General features: G+C 41.4%; 1 protein-coding gene across 3 annotated transcripts in view; it reads left to right on the forward strand.

The window, feature by feature from the left end:
• Positions 1–22,098, forward strand: part of Ano4 (anoctamin 4) — a 320,973-nt gene that overhangs the window by 166,089 nt on the left and 132,786 nt on the right. For 2 of the 3 annotated variants that reach the window (XM_041677181.1, XM_041677199.1), the window contains one exon: positions 16,669–16,773. The exons of the other annotated variant lie outside the window; for it this stretch is intronic. In XM_041677181.1, the coding sequence (XP_041533115.1) occupies positions 16,669–16,773 (105 nt within the window). The remainder of the gene's footprint in view (positions 1–16,668; positions 16,774–22,098) is intronic. 3 annotated transcript variants of the gene reach the window in all.

Here is a 22,098-nt window from a genome sequence, read left to right on the forward strand (position 1 = left end):
GAGAATGGCTAGTAGGATCAGTTCTGCAGAGTTCCCAGAGGGGACAAGCAAATATCAACAAAGATGATATGGAATATCAAACAAGGGTTCTCTGGGAAGCACACTATGGTAGTAATATTGTAGAGTAGGCTGCTGTCACTGGTAATGACAAGCAAGAGCTGTACCAGAGCATGAAGAAAATAGAATGCAATAGATTGGAGGCCAAGACCACTGAAGAATTCACAAGGACCAGCACTCGGGAGGCAGAGAGGGGCAGCCTGATCTTTGAGTCTGAGGCCAGCCTAGTCTACAGAGTGAATATCAGGACAGTTAGAGCTACATAGAGAAACCCCGTCTCAAAAATAAAGAAAAGGAAAATTATAATTCACAAGGATCTCTTACAGTCCTACAGTATGGGAAAGACATCTCTCCTCCTGTGTTCAGAGGCCCTGTTCTGCATCTGTAAATGTAACCAAGGGTGGTCCAAAAATACTTGGGGAACAAACTATGTCTATACTGAGCATGTGCAGGACTTCCAGAGGTCTACTGCATACGCAGAGCAGCATGACAACTGCATTTTTTTTACATTGTGTTAAGTATTATAAATAATCTTGAGATAATTTAAAGCATACGTGAAGCTATTGTTAGCCGAGATGCAGATGCGGCGCATTTTGCGTAAGGAACCGAGTATCTGCGGAGTCGGGTGACACCAGAAAGCCTAGAACCAGACTTCTGTGAACTCCGAGGACTGAATTTATGTTGAAGTGGTTGAAAAGGGAGACGTTTCAGAGAGTGTGGAAAGTCAGGTTCATGGGCTGAAGCGGTAACTAAATAGGACCCGGGAAGTAAGAGGCCGAAGTGAGGTGAAGGAAGGTGATGTGATATAATACCATGAGATGAAAGGATGGGGGATCCGGGGAGAAGAGAAGGAAAGTAGTAGGAAGGTGTCTCTGAGACTCAAGAATGATACCTGCTGTCCATCCATAGTTTTCCCAGCGACGGACAGGAACGCAACCATGTAAGAGCGTGGGAATTGATCTCAACAACTTTTACCAACCATTACTCCCCGTTTACCATGCATCCAGAGGGAAGCTGTAGCCTGGAGGAATGCCTGGCTAAACCGTCTAAAAGGAGATTGATTGATAATTGATTATCAGCAGATTTCTACAGGGCCTATAGCAGGGTTTGGATGTGTGTGTCATTAGCTACAGTATCTCTGTCCAGCTTCCCCCATCACCCTGGAGTCTTGCTTTGAAGACGGTCAATGTCAGTCATCTTCTTGAAATTCTCACGACCCATCAAGAAGGAAATGTTGCCTTAGAAACCAACTTCCTCTATAATTCAACCTTTCCAGCTCTATCTCCTCTCAACTTTGTTCTGCTTTAACCAATTTTTATAAAGTTCCTCAGCCGGGCTTTTGCTCTGTCATTGTTGGACTTCTGCATCAGTGTATAAGGTCCTTTCCGTCAACCTTACCCTTCCTTACACTCTCTGTTTCAAAGTCACTCACACTACTCTCTTCCTCCAAGAAACCTGTTGTGGTCTAACTGGTCAGAATGGAGGTCCTATTCCCTCCAACTCACAGAAGTCAGAGGCTCTATTATTGACCCACTTAATTTAGGATTTATGATTCCACTGCCAAGGACAGCACTCAGTTCCTTCTCAGATCTGCCATTCCTCCCAACCCTATGCATTATTTTGGAGTATGTTTAAATAAATGATGATTTGTTGTTTGCCAAATTACATTTTACCTGCCATATAGAGGTGTTTGCTCTGAAGTTATGTATACTAAATCTGATTTTACTTTCATATGGTCTTTCAGCGTTTAAAAACTCATCTTGAGCTGTTTTCCAACTGAAATATTTCCTAGTTTCTGCATGGCTTATTTAAAGATTGGCATTCGTGTTCTTTGCCATCCATCCACTCCACCTTTAGAAGAATCCAATTTCATCATTGCCTCTTCAAGAACTACAGTGCCTAAAGCTGAAAATATTCTGCTACTGTAGTCTAGCCCAAGCTGAGTATAATCAGCATCTCTCCCTTTTGTCGATGACCTGTATTGACATTAACATAACAATAATTAAAGGCATTTTATTAAAACAGTTCTTAAAAGGATGATATAAATCAGGTGTAATTTAGCAAATCTCAGTTGCTGTCTTCACTTTCAAAAACACATCACTAGATTTATCTAAAATTCTATAGTAGGTTCTTAAAGCCTGTATATGTGGACTCTTGAAAATATGAATAAAATCAATCCTTTAGCACCAAATGCTTTGAAAATTTTCTAGAAAGCAAATTATAACCAAAATCCCATTTTAAAAAATACATATTTAAAACTCGAGTTGTTCTAGTAAGGTGGCATGTGACTTTAGTTGGTCCTCTTTGTTTTCAGTGTCCTGGCACCAATGCATCATGGCTCCTATTGGGAGATTGCAGAAGAACCCTCACACTGAGGTGCTTAGGTCTAGTGAGGCATCGGTCTTAGAAGCACATGGATGTTTCAGATATCTTGAGTCCTATTATGTCATCTGCCTGCTCGTTACAGTTAGTGATTCTAGTTCCCAAAGTGAGTTCTATTTATTTTTTTTATTTATTATTTATTTATTTATTTATTTTTGGTTTTTCGAGACAGGGTTTCTCTGTGGTTTTGGTTCCTGTCCTGGCACTAGCTCTTGGAGACCAGGCTGGTCTCGAACTCACAGAGATCCGCCTGCCTTTGCCTCCCAAGTGCTGGGATTAAAGGTGTGCGCCACCACCGCCCGGCTCCAAAGTGAGTTATAAAAGCCCACTCAGACTGGTCATTTAGTACAAAGAGAAGGGGCCTAGGCTTCCTCTAGACCGTTTATGCTGTAGCACGAACACTTGGTTTGCTTGTCCTACCTTTGAGGTTATAGACATTTCCGAGTGCCTCCTATATACTGGCATGTGTTCATTTGGAAAATAACTGTCTTCAGAGCAAAGGTAGAGCAGAACGACAGGAAACATGGGTCTTGGCAGCTCATAGTCCTCGTTCTCACAGATTATTAGAGATGGGTTGATCGGGATATCAGAATTAGCCAGTAAGGGCTAGAGCTAAAGGGCCAAGCAGTTTCTTTATTGCTTAACCAATGAAATCAACAGATTGCTATATGACACTCCCACATCAGTTGGTGTTTTGAGACAGGGTTTCTCTATGTAGCTTTGGTGCCAGTCCTGGAACTCACTCTGTAGACCAGGCTGGTCTCTAATTCACAGAGATCAACCTGCCTCTACCTCCTGGGTGCTGGGATTGAAGGTATGCACCACTACCACCATCTTTATTTGTACTTCAAAAAAAAAATGTTTTTCTATCATACTAACAAACTTGTTTTTCCCATTCTCCAGCAAAATAAATATGTCAAATACATTTTTCCCAACTTTTACATCAAACATCTTTTCAACCAAAAACAACACTTAACCATTTTTCTAACTTGGCCCTATATCAAGCCAGGAAAAGCTAAAAGGTGATGAACCTACACTATGACCAGGGTAACAAGTAAGCCATGTTTATGGGCATAAGCATAAATATCTAGAAAGGAGATTGACAGCATGGTCATTTATCAAAACAACAATAGGCTCTCCCCTAGGCCTATGTCTTTCCAAGTTATGGACTTTTGACCAGAATTATAGTACCAACAGTGAAATTCCTTTCTTATGAAGCCAGCCCCTAATCCAATCAGAAAATGGTTACTCACACACAATGGTTACAGCACTATTCCCTGGCAATCAGAATTACAGCATGCATGACTGGACTAGGTATTTTACTGAGGTCTTTTTTTTTCTACCAGAAGTATTTCTGAACATTTACCTTGAGTGTGGCATAGGGTACACATATAATAAAATCATGATGCTGATTTGCAAGCCAAGTTTAGCTGGACATTTGGTGCTTTCATATTTTATTTGGCAGTCTTTTGTAGTTTTGTGGTGATGAAATAAATTAATTCATGTAACGTGCCCAGCGTGATGCCAAGCGTAGAGGTCCATGTGCATGAGGACAGTCTTGGGAAGTCTGAAGGTGCATCTATCCTGGAATCATTTCACGCTCCGTCACCACCCTGGGAAGCAGCATCCTAGTTCAGATGTGAGCAAATCTGTAGGAAGAGTCTTCCTCGTGGTGTGCTGAAAAAAGAGCCATTCTCTCATGGTTTACAGTTTCCTTTTCCTTCTGTTCTTGGGATTTGTACAATTAATTTCATTTGACTTTATCCATTAGCCATTCATAATTAATGAGTATTATTTTCTTTGTCCCTTTGTAGCCACTAGTAAGAGTACTGCTCTTAAAAATAGTGCTAGGTTTGGGACTATGATTGAAGAGGCAAGAACAGAGTGAACAAAAGCATTGGTTCCACTTCTTTTGAGTTTGAAACTGCAAAACATAGTAGGTAGATCAGATTTTCTTAGCCTAATGACTCTACCACACGAAGCAGCTAGTAGCTACCACACTATTTTTTCTATCTACTTCATCATATGCTAGACCCATCATCTAGTCACGGAGAAGAGTCATTAGCCAGACAGTGCCCTTCATTCTTCATTGGAGTTGTGAGATGATGCTTTGCTGTTCTAATGATTCATTAGTTTCCCAAGTGATTCCTAGCACCTCTTTTGTCTCACTTTTAAAACCCTAAGTGGGCCTTTCCCATTTAGGCATAATCACTTCTCTTTACATAGAGATGGCATTTGATACTGGGATGTTATTGGTTTCACCAGAGAGAAGCTTTTATTTTATTTTCCTTCCAGGGAGCTCTAGTGTTCCCCATGCTCTGAGTATACCAGTATTAAATGTACAACTTGATAATAACACAGTTACAACTATGACTTATTAAGCAACCTGGGCATCATCTGCCTTAAGAACTATTATGTGTATGTGCTATCTCTTTTAATTTCCGTTGTACCCCTAGTCTATTATCCTTATTTTATAGCTGGGGAAACTAAGGCACAAGGAAGGGTAGTATACAGACAAGAAATGGTGAAGGCAAGATTCCAGTTCAAGTCAGTTTTAGACAAAAACCTGAAATAGTTCAGTTTTTGGCATAAGAAACTCAGGCAGGGGTTAGATAGAACCTAACTGGTTCTATTGAGCACACCATAGTCTCCTTAACGGTATGCCACTGTTTGTTCCCACGAGTGCCGTTGTATTTTGCAGCTTTTCCTTTGTGTTCTGTTTTCTACTGGATTTATTTTTAAAATCCTCCCAGTCTCTGGCTCGGATATAGAATTTATTCATGTTTCCCTGCATTTCAGTGATTACCTCCTGAATAAGCATTAAATCCTGGTCCTAAATTCACAGATTCAGTCAATACCTTGTCAGGTACTTTTCTATCTAGGAAGGAAGACGCAGGGACAAGGTAAATGCTCAGCTGATCTTTAGAATGATCTTTATTGTGACACCACACCCTCACGTTGGGAAAAATGCTCTGTTGTTTCCAGAGGTTCTGCAGACTCCCAGAGAGTTGCCGTAGTGTTCTCGAAGGATGGGTTTACACTTGGTTACAATTTGGAAAACAGAACGACTTCCCTAAAAGTGAAAATGTCGTCACCAATAACCAAATTAGAACCTTACATATGAATTTCTTATGTTTTCTTTTCTATTCTGTCATCTTTAGGTTGTTTTTTTTTTCTAGATGAGAATGGTTGGAGTGTGAAATTGTGTTTTCTCATCTCTCTTTCCTTGAAAACGGACATTTTCTTGAGAAGTTGGACTGTTTCTAAACCTCAGGAAATCTACTTTAACAGATCTGAAACGTGGGCAAAATTATCCAGTCGTTTTTCTGTTTGAAGGATGGATCTTTGGTGGGGAGGAGGAGGCCCACATGACTTTAAGATGCATGGGAGAAAAGACGCCAGGGCTACTCTGGGCTTAGATTCCGTTTGTCTTTGCATGGAAGGTGGATAGGGTGCCTCTCAGAGCAGCTAGTGCTGTGGGTGGTAATAACACGAATCCTTCATCTGAATCTCTTCCTCTGTAAGTGGATTTTGTAGAAGTATGTTGTGAATTTAAGAAATAGTGGGGCAGGTACTTAGGAAAATAATCTTGTGTGGGTCTGGTAAGCATAGGCATCAGTGCTCCTGGCTCTCATTTGCTGAGAAATAAAATTATGCTTTCTGAAAAATTCACACCAAGTTCTCCTATTTGCGTTTTCTCTTTCCTCTGCCAAGAAACACAGACACGTATTTTGACCTAGCAGATCCACTCCGGTAGGATTTTCTGCATGATCTTGGTTGCATTCAGAGTGAATGAAGAAAGGCTGAGAAAAAGCAGCCACAGAGAAAACCAATTGAGAGCTCTCTGGGGAGGCCATCATGTTTGTGGAATTTGAAACTGCTTCTTAGACCCAAGGCTACTTCAGTGAGTTTTAAGAAGCTGGAAGAGATTTAAGTGCCTAACTTGGGAGCATACAACTAAAACGCGCAGGCCTGGGGCCTAAAAGCATAGGCCCTTAGCCATAGTATGCGGCCAAGGCATGGAAAGTCTTGTGCTTGCTTCAGAGTTGAGCAGCTGGTGTGTCAAGTCCTGGCTCCTTTGACGCCTGCGCTGTGAGTGGCAGCTCCTCCCACTCTGCTCCTTGCTGAGATCAACAGTTGTCTGTAACTGAAAGAGTGAACAGCATGTGGTAATGCTGAAAATCTCAGCCTTTCTGTTCTCCACCCTCTCCGGAGCTCGAATTTCTCACTTCTCAGCAGCACTAGGCCTCCCCATCCAGGAGACTACACAGCACCAAGGAGACCTCTCTTTGGGACTCACAGGAACGTCTTGGTGTTTTTGCTATAAGAATGCGTTATAATTTAGGACACGACCATCCTTCTAATCCTGGGAAAGATAAAAGCAAGGTTCTTGAAGGTGACCCATTAAGTTGAAGCTCTCAGATGTTTAGTTCTGCCTGTACCTGAGAGGCCTTTCTCACTGTTAGCCAAATGCAGTTCTCTAGTACGTCCCAAGTCCATTTGGCGATAGGTGCACTCAGTGTTGATCACCTGAGGGGATAGCTTTAGCATTCCAGATTGTGCCACATTGAACAGTGTTGATGAGTGCTGGAAACGCAGTTAAGAATCGGAGGATGGAAACTTTTATAGGACCAGGTATGTCCCTCCCTACACGTGTCTAGTTTCTGACTCTAGACCCTCCAGAAGATCTGCATTCATTTCCTTTCTTCCTTCTTATAAGATTTTCTCTGCGCTCCAGCTGGGGCAGTTGACCAGGTGCAAGGACACAATTCCCTGGCTTGATTCTCCATGCTGCTCGCCTCCAACTTTATACCGTTATAAGAATACTTAAGTCACTTGAGAGGGCTCAGATCCAAATTCTCAATTTAAAATGTGGCATCTTTCCTCCCTGCTACATTCAAAACCATTCCATATAAGGATTTATTATAGAATATAAGCTTTAAATTTTGAAATAACACTTTACCTATTCTGTAAAAAAAAAAAGAAAAAGAAAATCTGTCCTTGGAGATTTCTGTTGAACATACATACTTCTTGACATCAGCTATCAATTTTATCTTTAGATTATAAAAAAATGAGAGAACAGCCCAGATTCAGTATTATTTATTATGTGGATATCATCATAGAAAATACCATTTATGCTCCCTACTTTGCTTAATTTACATGTTGCCTATCATTTGTGTTTCATAGAGAAGGTAGCATTTGATTTGTGAGACTTTATTTTACTTATAATATGAACTATTCTTTCTGTTTGATTAAGGACTATTATGCCATAAAAGCCTTTAGCAATATCTTAAATTAAACATAATTAGAAAAGTAAATCTTCTACTGTAGAAAATGTGTATCATGACCAATTTTTAATACTTTCCCCTTTATGAGCAAGGACATTATTATTTTACTTTTATTATTAGCATGCACTTCGTATACAAAACGACAGTTTTGTGGTGACCTCTTGATACAAGTCTGTCATGTGCCTTCATTACCCTCACCTGCTCATGAGTCTCGAGTTCCCAGCTCTCATACTTTCCAGTCGTGTCCTTTTTTATCGCAAATACCTTTTTCTATTTTTACATCTTTGCATATTTTAAACTCTAGACTCTGCATACGAGAGAAAACAAGGTGATATTTGTTTTCTGAGTCTGTGCTGTTTCACTTAACACAGCAACCTCCAGTTCCAGCCATTTTCCTACAAATGATGTAATATCATTCATGTGGTGTGTGTGTATGCCATGCAATGCTATTATTTTCTGGTCTATTGGAGTATCTCAGAACGTCCTTACCTGTGCTGATATCTTGAGGTGTTTTCCTATAGCAGAAGATGGGTACAGTGGCACATACCTATAACGATTATATTCAGGAAGCAGAGGCAAGAGCATTGTTACAAGGTTCGAGTCTGGTCTACTCAGTGAACTCTTGGTCAGGCACAGGTGGTGAGAGACTGACTCAACAAAACAAACAAAATGAAACAAAAATTGAGGACGTCTTTCATCAAGAAAACAAAAGACAGTGCTGATAAGGGTGTGAGAGAAGGTGGACCCTTCTTCCCTGCTGGTGGGATTAGAAACTGGGATGGCCGTTATGGAAACGGATTCGGCTTTTTCTCAAAACACTAAAAGCGGAACTGTCACGTTATCAAGCCCCTAGGCCCATACACAGAAGAACTCGATAGCTTACCACAGGGAAACTGGCTCATCCATGGTATCGTTGCTCTGCTCACAACTGCAAGGAACTGGAATCAACCTAGATGCCCATCAGTGGGTGGAAGGACACAGAAAATACGGGACATAAACACTGTGGGATCGTATTCAGGTACACATAAAAATGAAATCTTGGCTTTTGAAGGAAATAGATGCACGGGAGAATTTTATATTAAGCCTGGTAGCCCAGGTTATAAAGAAAAACACCACATGTTCTCTTTTGTATGTGTATTTTAGCTTTTAACCTTCGTGGTTTATATCAATGTGAGGATGAGTGGGAACTGGAAAGGGGTCTACGAGAGAATTAAAAGAGAGGCTTCCAGGGAGAGAGGAATAGAGTATATCCAATATAGACATAAAATGGGACCTTTAGTGGTGGAAAGGTTTAAGCAGGATTGGGGAGAGAGAGAGGAGGGACAGGAGGGGCTGGGGGAGAGTCAGCTGGAACCGTGGATGAAAATGTTCTAAAGAACCCTGTCACTTTAAAGATGAGCCTCCAGCAGTTCTCGGAAAAGGTCGGGCTTTGACCTTTCTGATTTTGCTCTATTGTAAAACTGTTTATAAATATTTCACTAATTACAAAAAGAAAAAAGCAACAGTTTTGTGTGTGTGTGTGTAAATACTACTGTGTGTGTAAATACTGTGTATACATAATGTGTGTGAGTATGTGTAAATACTGTGTGTGTAAATAATACTGTGTGTGTGTGTGTGTGTGTGTGTGTGTGTAAGTGTGTGTAAAGAAGACTGGGATTACAGAAAAGGCAGCTACTGGTTTTCACTATCAACCACTTGGCCCCTTGAAAGTGTAGTTATCACTTGATGCAGTTTAGATTTAGTAAAGACTACCAAGGCAATCCTGAACCAAAAGAATAGGGGGCTAAGTGTCACCACACCTGATTTTAAGTGACACTACAGATCTGTAGTAATAAAAACAGCATGAGACTGGCACAAAAAACAGACACCTAGACCAGTGGGGTAGAACTGAGTACCCACAAGAAGTCCAACAACTATAGTCACTCGGTTGCTGAGAAAGATGCCAAAAATATACATTTTTAAAAAGGACAGCATCCCTCAACAAATAGTTTTGGGAAAATCGTATCTCACCCTCAGGAATACCAACCAGGTCCTGTTCTCTCACCGTGTGTAATACTCAGCTCTAAGGGGCTCAAGGGCCTCAGCATAAGACCTGGTAACCCTGAAATTGTTAGAAGAAAAAGGAGGGCATAGTTCAACTTCTAGGCTCAGGTAAAAAGCTTTCAGAACGGCTTGGCAGCACAGGAAATAAGACGGATATTGGACAAATGTGGTCTCAAGAATTTCAAAGGCTTCTGTACAACAAAGGAAACTGTTAAGTGGGCGAATAGACAGCCCACAGAAAGGAGAAAATCTTTGCCAACTATTCATCTGACAGAAGAGTGCAGTCTAGAATACAGAAAGAACCAAAAAGAAAAAAAAACTAAACATTAAGAAAATAAACAACTCAATTAAAACTGGGCATCAGAACTGAAGTGAAAATTCTCAAAAGAATAAATGCAGATGGTTAGGAAACATTTTACAAAGTGCCTAGCATCCTGGGGCATCTGGAAAATACAAATTAAAACTACGTTAAGATTCTGCCTCAAACTCCCAGCATTCCTTAGCTGTCAGTAGTTCTTGGTGTAGGGTTGCGACTTCATGACTTTCTCCATCCAACCCTTGTCCCTGTTCAGCTTATGTTTGGGCAGCCAAGCTGGTGAGACTCGACAGGTGTAACCTCTGACACTCCTGGGAGACTCAACCTCACAGGATGGCCCTCTGCCGTTTACATCTCTCCAGCCCCTCTTCTTCAGTGTTCCCTGACCCTGAGGTATGGGCGTCATATTGTAGATGAGATGCAGCTCTTGGGACTGGGACCACAGCTCTCCATTTGATTCTTTATGGCTTTCAGTAATGGAAAGAGAAGTTTCCCTGATGAGGGTTGGCTCTCTGTTTGTTTTGGAGAGGCATTATATTTTGTCTATGTGGCTGCTGTGAACAGGATTGTTCCCCTAGTTCCTTTTTCAGTTTGCTTGTCATTGATAAATGGGAAGACTACTAATTAATATGCAATAATTTTGAATTTTGTCGACCAAATGGTCAGCCCTGAAAGCACATATACAAGTAACATTATATAGAATGAGAAGGTTGTATTTATATATTAAGGAATGTGTGTATTCATGCATGTGTGTGTTTATAAAATAATTAATGAAGAAAGAGTCCGTAAATTTGAAAGAAAGCAAGGAGGGGTATATGGGAGAGTTTTGAGGGAGGGGAGGAAAGGGCAAATTTAAATTGTAGTCTTAAAAGTAAAAGAAACAGTTTCAAACTTGTGCGGCTGTCATAAGAGCCTATTGCTTGGTAAAGCAGAGTGTTTTCAAAGAGCTGAAGATGTCGTGAGGACTGCTATGAAATGCTGTCTCCTGGATGCAATAGGCTATCACACACATGACCTCATAGCGTCTGTGGCTACTGAACAAAATCAAGCCATCCCCCAAATCCCGGCATATATGGGATAGATGATCTCCAAGCTCAGCCCTTACGGAGGAGTTACTGACAATCGATAGTAGCCGAGGAAGGGTTGTGATCACGGGAACGTTTTCCATAGTGCAGAGAGTGACACCACACCCCTACACATACTGACCGTTCTTAGTGTGCTAACAAATAAATAAATGCATAAAAAACAAATCCGATGTGCAGTTCAGAGAGGGGTGTGTTGAAGTGTATCTACAGAATTTGAGAGGAGAATTGGGGGTGTAGATATGAACATACTATATAAAAATATACATAAATTCATACACACACACATATATACACATATATATGTATGTCTCAAAAATAAAGAAAAAGGAGATTTTGCAAAGTGATAATAAATGCTTTTTTATATACTCTTATAGCTATCTATATATAACCTATCAAGGTACCTTCTTTTCCTCCTTTTTTTAAAAAAATGACAGTCTTTCTTATAGCATTTTCTTTTTTTTTATTAAGAAAAGAAGAAAAAAAAAATAAACAAAAAACAAGTTTCCACCTCCTCCCAGCCTCCCATTTCCCTCCCCCTCCTCCCACCCTTCTCCCCCTCCTCCCACCCTTCTCCCCCTCCCCCCACTCCTCTCCCCCTCCCTCTCCAGTCCACAGAGCAGTCCAGGTTCCCTGCCCTGTGGTAAGTCCTAGGTCCTCCCCCCTCCGTCCATATCTAGGAAGGTGAACATCCAAACTGACTAGGCTTCCACAAAGCCAGCACATTAAGTAGGATCAAAACCCCGTGCCATTGTCCTTGGGTTCTCATCAGCCCTCATTGTTCGCCATGTTCAGAGAGTCCGGTTTTATCCCATGCTTTTTCGGTCACAGTCCAGCTGGCCTTGGTGAGCTCCCCGTAGATCAGCTCCACTGTCTCAGTGGGTGGGTGCACGCCTCGTGGTCCCGACTTCTTTGCTCATGTTCTCCCTCCTTCTGCTCCTCATTGGGACCTTGGGAGTTCAGTCCAATGCTCATGTGTGGGTCTCTGTCTCTATCTCTATCCATCACCAGATGAAGGTTCTTCTTACTTAGCTTATAGCATTTTCTTACATCTTGTGTATTAGGTAGGAATAGGAAAATCAGAGCATTTTGTAACCTATGACCATTACTGCCACTAATGAGGTAAAACCACAGTTAAAAGACTTCAACTGAGCAACGGCTGTAGTTGACGGCTTGTTCTGGGTATTGCAGCAGATAAAGGATGGACTCAGTGTGATCTGGGGCTACAGTGAATTGCAGCTCCATAGGGGATGCTAACCACGATGAAGCAAATCTGTATAAAGAAGAGTAGCATTCTCCATATACTCTGCATTCTTCAATCTGTGCTATGGACCTTAATTTTATGGCAAATGTACATTAGGGAAAATAAAAAGAATAAATAGCTTCATGGGCTCAATAGAAGGAAACTCTGTATTCACATAACGGGACCAAAAAAAGAAAATCAGAGACAGAGAATGTGATGGGGCCTTGACAGTAGAGAGGGGATGCCTGTCTTCAGACAGCTGTGAGATGGGCCCCCTAAACCACTGGCTCTTCATTGAGAAAGACATGCTTGAAGTTCCGTTTTTGTTCCCCTTGTATATATGCATCTTGCTAAAACCCAAGCTAGATCCAAATCTTAAGTGAACCTTTTTTGCCACATTGTTTACACAGATGAAACACCTTTCATTAAATGTGAATGCCATTGCAAAGTTGCTCTTGTTGGCTCTGGGTTCAACCCTATCCAGGCAGAAGGGCCATGATGGAGAGTTGAGGTCTAACCTTCCATCAAACATGTGAAGAGTCAGTCACACATTTGGAGATCTTTCAGACTTGATAGCCTTTTAGTCTGTTAAAATAGCTCAGGGTTGGGTTTATATATATAAAAATATTGAGGAATATTTTTAGTTTCTCTCTTTAACTGCTTTAGTCTCCGTAGTTTTGTATTAGGTTGCATGTTTATTCTAATTTTTAAAAATGTTTCACTTGAGGAGCTGGAGGGATGGCTCAGCCAGCACTTGAGGGTGCTGACATAGGTCTAGGTTCCATTCCTGAGCTCACAAGCTCCTAGCTTGCATCCATCTGTAACCCCTGTGCCCATGGACCCAGTGCTCTCTTCTGGTCTTGTTGAACACCAGACATGCACATCATTCACAGAGATGCACAAAAAAGCCCACTCATACTTATAAAATTAAAAAATATTTGGAAGATATTTGATTTGAATGTGTCTGTTATTCCTGTCTTGCCTCATAGACACTTCCGTACTCTGATATTTTGATCCCAAGCTGAAGGTGCTAGTGACTATGATGAGGACCTTTGTGTAATAATCAATAAGTAAATAAATAAACACAAGATAAACCTATTGCATTTTACATATTAAAGCCATTGGCCATCAGCCAAACACTGTATGCTAAAGCTGGACATGTTCAGTTTCAAAAATTCGTTGGAAAGCATTCTGGTGCGCTCTCTCTCTCTCTCTCTCTCTCTCTCCCTCCCTCCCTCCCTCCCTCCCTCTCTCTCTCTCTCTCTCTCCCTCTCTCTCTCTCTCTTTCTCTCTCTCTCTCTCTCTGTGTCTCTGTCTCTGTCTCTCTGTCTCTCTCTCTCTCTCTCTCGTGGCGTGCTGACGAAGGTTCTGCTGTATCATTTTATACTATGTGTGTTATAGAGTAGAGGAGGAAAGGTGCCTCGTGTCTTAAGGTTCCAGGCCTGATTTTAAGTTACACCATGAATGTTACCTCCTGCAACTTGGAGTCACTTTGTTAATCCGTTTTTTAAAAATTGCAATAATTTCGAGCCTCTTTTCAATTGAATACCACCTATAATTTAGCATTTATAGTCTATGCTGGGAGTCTGAATTCTAAAGTTGAAGTAGTCATCACCTTTCATTGGACCGGTTCAAAAAATTTAAATGTCTAAATATGTTGTATGTTTGCTGTGTGAAGGAAAACACTAAGGCTAAAATGTAATGTTTTAACTTTTTTCTGGTTATCTTCGGTACTCCTTGGCATATTCTGTTCCTGCCCTTCTTCTCAATCACATTAATACATACTCTTCTTTATTATCCGTGGCATATTTTATCTATACCTGCATTCTTGGTGGTCTCCGTGGCAAATTGGCAGTACTCAATTATTACTTTGCTGTCTCCAGTGGGAGGTGTTTGTTCACAGACAGAACAAAGTAGAGATGGAAGAGCGTGAGAACGTTTCTGACCATCTGAACTAGCTGACCATGGAAGGAAAAGATTAATACGTTGTTTTTATTGTAGAATAGCAGGGTGAGTGTTTATTTGTCCTGAGGAGAAGCTGTCCCACGGGTAACTTGAGACGTTGCCACGAAGCAGTTGCATGCATGGATCTGAAAAGTGTACTGCAGTGTCTATTGTGTTAAACAGCATTCCCTGGCAGTTACAGGGTGCTCACTGGGGTCCCTGTTATTCCATATGTAGAAATCATTCCCTGGCAGTTACAGGGTGCCCACTAGGGTCCCTGTTTTTCGATATGTAGAAATGCATAGATAACCATGTGTCCCTAATTAATTACTATGGGTGGTAACTGGAATAGCCTCCCTTACTAAATATTGACTGTGACTGACTGTGACAGCTGAGAGATTTTCCGTATTAGTTTCTTCCATCGTCGTGCTGCATTATGAGGCTGTATTCATCAACCCTCGTTTCAGACAGGGAGACTGAGACCTGGGAAGGTTTAGTGGGACCAAGTCAGAACTTCGATGCTAGCATGTACCTTTGCTTTTGCCCCACTGTGTCTCACACTCACAGCTCGTTCATTCATCCAACTCATACTTGCTGACGGCGGACCCTGCATGAGGCACTGTTCTAAGAGCTGGGGCCCCAGTAAGCAAAGACACCCCCTCCTAAGGCTCACCTTCAACTGGGTTAAGGAACTCATGAACATGCTGTAAGACAGAGGCCATGACTTCTTATCATAGACTTTTTGTGATGTAACTGAAATTTTATGTGAGACTAAATATACATAGTATGTCTGTCTGTCTGTCTGTCTATCTATTTATAGATATAAAGATATTGTTTGGGGGCTGGAGAGATGTTTCAGAGGTTGAGAGTACTGACTGCTCTTCCAAAGGTCCTGAGTTCAATTCCCAGCGACTTCATGGTGACTCACAACCATCTGTAATGAGATTTGGTGCCCTCTTCTGGCCTGCAGGCAGATATGCCAGAACAAAGTATAAATACATACATACATACACACATACATACATACATACATACATACATATTTAAAAATTGTTTCTTTAGAACACACGCTCACACACTGCATGCTACTGTGGCATGCTCATTTTATTCCCCGTGTTGACTGTGTGTTTTAGACTTCGTAGATTCTGAAAATTCAGAAGGTTCCCTCCCCTCAGGCTCTGGGAACTCCACAGAAGAGTGGGAGGAGGAATTGTGGGAGCCAGAGGGGGAGAGCATGGGCTGCAGGAATCAACTAAGCAGGGGTCATAGGGGCTCAGGGAGACTGAAGCGGCTGTCACGGGGCCCACATGAGTCTGTGCTATGTCCTCTGTGTATATGTTATGGTTGTTGGCTTGGTGTTTTCGTGGGACTCCTAGCAGTGGGAGCAGGGGCATCTCTGCCTCTTTTGCCTGCTCTTGGAACTCCTGCTGGTTTCCCTTGCCCAGCCTTGCTCTGAGTGTTTGTGTCTAGTCCTTTTGTGTCTTCTGCCATGTTCAGTTGATGTCACTGGGAGTCCTGCTCTGTTCTGGGAGGAGTTGGGTGGGGGAAGTGGATCTGGGGGAGAGGGGATGGGGTCATGGGAGGAGTGGAGGGAGGGAACGTTATGGTCAGGATGTATTGTATGAGAGAAGAATAATTTATTTTTTTTAAAAAGTGTCGTTAATGATAAAACTACTTTTTGGTGTCCTGTTTTCTTTGGCCTAAGTGGATGTATGGGGCAGCAGAGAAAGGCCTTCTGTCTGTGGAACACACTCAGATGGTTGCACAAACCTCTTGCAAGAGGCATGATTATTCTGTAACATGGATTGAAGGATCCTGCTACAGTTCTAATAAACGCTGCAGCCGAGAACGCTCATTGTGAGCAGGAAAATATTGATGCCCTGTTTTCTGTCATATTCTGAAGAACAAATCCTTCCACAAGAATGAATTAGTATCATTCTGAAAAGAGGGACATCATGGAGTGTTTTCTTAAATGCCACATTCTATCTACATAGAGAAAATGAGAATAATCATAAGTTTCCATGATTGGAAGCTAAGGTTTTGTTTTAGCTAGGAAAAATGCCAGTAAACACCACGAAGCGTGTCGCATTATTGAAGGCAGTTGTTTGATTTTCCACCGGAAATATTTTTGGTATATAGAGAGGGATGAGATGTGTGTCTTTGTCTTTTTTTCTCTGAAGTCAGTTGTCTAAGAGGAGGGAATACTAGCAAGCTGTTCACTCAAGATGTTGATGTCGCTTCTCCTCGGGGGGCCCTTCATGCTGGGCCCTCCTATATCAGCACAAACTCCATGGTTATCTTTCATTTCCCTAGAAGGTGGAGTCGGTTTACAAGGCCACCAGCTGGATATGCAAATCCTGCCCGACGGCCCAAAGAGTGAAGTGGACTTTTCAGAGATTCTTAATGCAATACAAGAAAGTAAGTTTCACTCGAATTTTAAATTCACAAGAGGAAAAGGTCTTGTAATTCTGGGCAAGGGTAAAAGAACTAGCAGCTTAGATGTTTGAAAACTCAAAAGAATAACCAACCCATGTTGTAAAAAGGATGCTATATGCAATAATCTTTTTTTGTTTTTGTTTTTTTTAGAATTTTTAATAACTAAGGAAACATTTTATTTTGCAGCTAAACATTGACTTTAGACAAAAGTATATTATTTTGTTCCAAAATACTTTTTCCTAAAGTTTATATCATTGCTTGTATTGCCTTCAATCATCCTTTCTTTAAAAATAAAATTCTATGTTTACATTTGAAGAAAAAAAAGTAAGACAAAAAGAGAAAGAAATGTCATAAAGCCAATTCTGTATAATCATATATGTCAATAAAAGGATTGCAGGAAAGAAGCCACCAAAGAACCTCTGTCTTGACACTAACAACTCTAACAACAAAGCAATATCCTTACTCTTAGAGACACTGGTGATTTAGTGTCTCAATGCAATCATTTCCTCTTCAACTACCTGGAAATGACTAAACAGGACTTCTGTCTTTATCTCATTCTATTCCATGTATACATGCACATTATAGCAACTTTAGATTTCCCAAAGAGTTCTGCTTTGTATGCAGTAATCTTGAGACAAGAAAAGGCACTGTAATTGTAGTTTATTTTTAAAGCTGAACCACAAGATATTGGGGTCCTTGGGGAATTCTGTTTACAATATTATGGTAGTTTAAAAATATTAAAAATATTTAGGTTCAGGACATTTATAACCAAAGAAAAATCATTTTTAACAAATACAAATATTGTTTCTTGGCACAAATGTAAGAAGAGCAAACGACATATTGGCCCACTAAGCCATAATCAGAACCACACTGTCTAAAGCAAGTATGTGGCGTCATCAGTGAAGGGCCGTGTCCAGGCATGAGCCCCTCCTTTCTATTCATACCGACTATCAGCAGGAGGCATCTTCTTACACTGTCGCTGGTTTCCTTCTGTAACCGTCTCCCAGAGTCCTATTTTGATCCACACAGTTGCTCAATTATAGATTAAGCCCTGAGCAAGCGGTTGTCACCTGTTTCACTAATGGCGAATTCTTGGCGATGACAGCAGTTGTCATCATATGACGCTGAGCTTGAAGAGTTTCTATCTGATGAGCATTTCAGGAAAAACAACTGTTTTTTTTTTTCCTGCTTTTAAATTGCATTTTCATACCAGTTTCTTTCTGGGTTTGTGGCTCTGGGGATTGGACCCCAGAATGCAGGAAATGCTGTATTTCTGACCTCAACGAGCAGAATTTCTTATGAATACTTCTCATTGTTTCTATAGTTCTTCTCCCACCATTGTACTGTTTCCTTGATTTTATAAACACTAATGAATGGTTGGTTGGGTTTTTTTTTTGTTTGTTTGTTTTTTGTTTGCTTGTTTGCGGGATAACTGAAGATGGGAAAATTACCAGATTCCGGACAGTCAGTCATTGGAGGTCAGATTCGAATGGGGATGCCGTAGTCTTCATTCCCTCCATGAGTGAGTTCTGTTCTGAATTTAAACACACTCAGAAGAAGATGAAGCTCTATTTGAAAGAAATTGTTTTAATTAAGAATACCAGTTCTTGTTCTGGATGGTAAATACTTCACATTGGCTAGTGAACACAAAAGAAAAACGTTCCCCAGGAGGATGGAAAATCAAATTAGTAGACAGGGGACAGAAAATGACTTTTCATGGAGAGTTATACAATTATGTAATCACTTCATTTGCTGTGAAGGATGACAAATTGTACAGATCTCAAAGAATGAAAAATAATGTCTCCACTGACAAAATTGGGTTCCATATAAATGCTGAAGATGAATTTAATCAATGTGTTTTTAAGACTGAATTAGCCTGCAACAAAATTAAGTAATAGTTCCTGAGGAAGTATTTTTTTTTTACAGTAATCGGTAATCATGAGTAGACTTCAGTTAAAAGTGTTTTTGTCTTTTGCTGCTGTCTGCTAGTTTAAAATGATTATATCTTTATGAATTTCTTGTGAATAGAGGAATACAAGTTTGTGGGTATTTTATTTATAAAGGTCAAAATAAGTGCTGGAGGGATGGCTCGGCAGTTAAGAGTATTTGGTACTGTTACAGAGGGCCTGAGTGTGGTTCCCAGCACCTGCATGGTGGCTCACAGCTGGCCATGGCTCCAGGTCCAGGAGGTCCGTGCCCTCTTCCTGAGATGGCTGGTCCATGCCTCTTCCTGAGATGACTGGTCCACCCTCTTCCTGAGATGACTGGTCCACCCTCTTCCTGAGATGACTGGTGTACATCCTCTTCCTGAGATGACTGGTGTACATCCTCTTCCTGATGACTGGTGTACATCCTCTTCCTGATGACTGGTGTACATCCTCTTCCTGATGACTGGTGTACATCCTCTTCCTGATGACTGGTGTACATCCTCTTCCTGAGATGACTGGTCCACCCTCTTCCCTGAGATGACTGGTGTACATCCTCTTCCTGAGATGGCTGGTCCACCCTCTTCCCTGAGATGACTGGTGTACATCCTCTTCCTGAGATGACTGGTCCACCCTCTTCCTGAGATGACTGGTCCATGCTCTCTTCCTGAGATGGCTGGTCCACCCTCTTCCTGAGATGACTGGTGTACATCCTCTTCCTGAGATGGCTGGTCCACGCCTTCTTCCTGAGATGGCTGGAGGATCCCTTGAATTTCTTTGTCAGCAGACTTTCCTGTCACCTAATGTTACTGTTTCTCTCTGACAGTGGGAGCTTTCAAGGGCTTAATATTTTACGGAGAAGAACCAGAGAGGAAAGATTAACTTCCTGATACCTCTGTCTCAGTTTTCTATAGATATGACATAGCTTCTGCTGCAGTGGGTGGAAGATGAGGAGGCAGTTTCATTGGACTGTGGCCTCCTTGCTTTCTGTGGCCCCTCCTTAGTGCAGAAGATTCTTTGTCTCTAATCCTAAAAGGCTGATGTGTTCGAATGACATCACTAAGATAACTGGAAGAAGGAAAAATAATGAGGCCAGCCTGGTCTATAGAGCAAGTGCCAGGACAGGCTCCAAAGCTACACAGAGAGAAACCTTGTCTCAAAAAACAAAACAACAACAATAATAATGTTCCAAGCATAGGAGGGGTGGTTAGCACAGAAGTCCCACCTATAGCTGAAGAGCTGTTGGCAATTGTTAGCAGCTAGAAAAGGAAGAGTCAGTTTCCCTAAGACTGTAGCCTCTGGTATATTGACTGTGCTCCAATGGAAGGCACACATCCAAAGATATATGGGCAATGCAAATTAAATTTAATGGATAAAAAAAATAAAAGAGAACACAAACGAAGTGGCTTGGGAAGGAGGGTAGATCTGGGAGGAGCTGGTGTGTGAATATATCAGACACACACAGAATTCTCAAAAAACTAATACATATGTGTATGATTATTGAGATACTGACAATTAGCTGATTGCTTTTAATTTTGAGATCAATATTGAGCATCTCCTATTTGCTAACGCCTATGTCAGTCTTCCTCGTGACAGAAAACACAGACATGAAAGTAAGGTTTATTGCAAACAGTCTGGTGTTAAAATCGAGACATAAACCCTCCTTTTTCTTTTTTATATACCGAATTGCTTCTAGAAGTGTCCCTTTTTATGCTTCCTAGCGCTGCTCTGAGGTCGGTGTGCAATGCTTTCAGTGTTTCAGATGTAATAATCTGCAATTTATGACAGAAATAGCATAATGCGCTGGCGCTCTGCAGCGCCAATCTAGGCAGCGGGATTATACGGCAGAGGCCTCGCGCGTCTTCCTCCATGACCTATAATTTCACCTTGTTCTGTCTCCAACACAAAGTACTCCAATTAAAGTACTCTCGCATGGCGGTGACAACATGAGGTTATCCCGATGCATTTGGAAAATTAAAGCGCGATGAATCAAGTTCTTTGATTTTTTTTAATCCCCCCTCCCCGCTTCCTTTTAGACTGTTTCTCAAAGACTTTTACTGTTCTCTTCTTTTTAAATATTGCTTTTATAACATTGTCTCCCAGTGTCGTCCTCTTGCCTGGGAGTGAGAGTAAAGGCTTTCTGCTCACACCTCCTCTCCCACCTAACACTAAATACCAGCTCAACAAACGTGCGGCTCGTAACTCATAATTAGTTAATCTGATTATTATCCTGGCAATACATTTGTGATCTCTTTGCCTTAGGTAATTAATAATCACTAACGCTGAACGCCCCAGATGACTCTCCCCTAGAGAAGCAGTTGAAGTAATTGTAAATGTTTGACGAGTGGAATCATTAGCGTTCTCATCACATAGACAGCCTCGGTCTGCCTGGTGAAAGGATCAAGGTATCCCCAGCCCTCTGGCTGCTCGTCTCTGTCCCTGTCCTGGCTTGGAACAGAAAGAAGCTGAGTGCTGAGTGGGTTGTTTGACTCAAACCCCATATCTGATGGTTGGTCTTCCGGGCGATTTGAAGCCCTTGACTCTTACTTAGTTATTCTCTGTGATTCTCTGACGTTCAGTTTCTACCCCCGCCCCTTTTAGAGCTGCGTTCCTAATTTCTGACAGAGGGAATTTTCTCAGAGTCTCCCTTGCTCCCCAAGCAGACAAGTCCACCTGCCCTCCCTCTCCTTGCTATCCAGGTCTGTTCACCAACTCTCACTCAGTTTGACTCTGCCACACTTCCCTGACTGGATCCCTTGCAATTGTTGCCCTCCCCCTCCCTCTTGTTATTTTTAATTGATTCCCCTGAGCATTTTGACTCTCTTCCTCACGTAATGAGCCTGATCGCAGAATTCTACTGTGTAGCTAATTGTCGAATTTTTTCTGTTTGAGAAAAAAACTTTTAAGGGAGGTGACGAAATCCACTATCAAGTGATGTTATATGAATACATGCCATCTCTGTGAGGTTCAGGCCATCCCACTCGGCATGGGCAGTGAGCTCTTGAAGGCAAGGATCCGTGACCACAATGTCCAATGCCTCAGTCCCAGTCCCTATCCTAATAGTGTCTTCACAAGGTAGGTACTTAAAATACTTGTTGAACAATTAGGGTTTTTTTTTTTAAAAAAAAAATTGGTTAACTTTGTAACCTAAGGGTTAATTTTCTTCTTAAAGAGATAATATAAGTTTGTGTCTAAGAATCTTGTACTTCGCTCCTAAAACCTGCCCAGTAGTTAAAGATGAAGACTTCATGGGCAGTGCTGATATGCACAAAGACCCCGTCCCCTTTTTATTTGGAAGGCGTACCTGGCCACAGCGTTATGCCGATTACATGCTATGCCGATTATTAGCTGCACATACTATGATAAGAATTTTAATGTCTGC

Source organism: Microtus oregoni, unplaced genomic scaffold, assembly GCF_018167655.1.
Source record: "Microtus oregoni isolate MIOR12 unplaced genomic scaffold, Mior012 000001F_ref0000356, whole genome shotgun sequence".
Lineage (NCBI taxonomy): Eukaryota > Metazoa > Chordata > Mammalia > Rodentia > Cricetidae > Microtus > Microtus oregoni.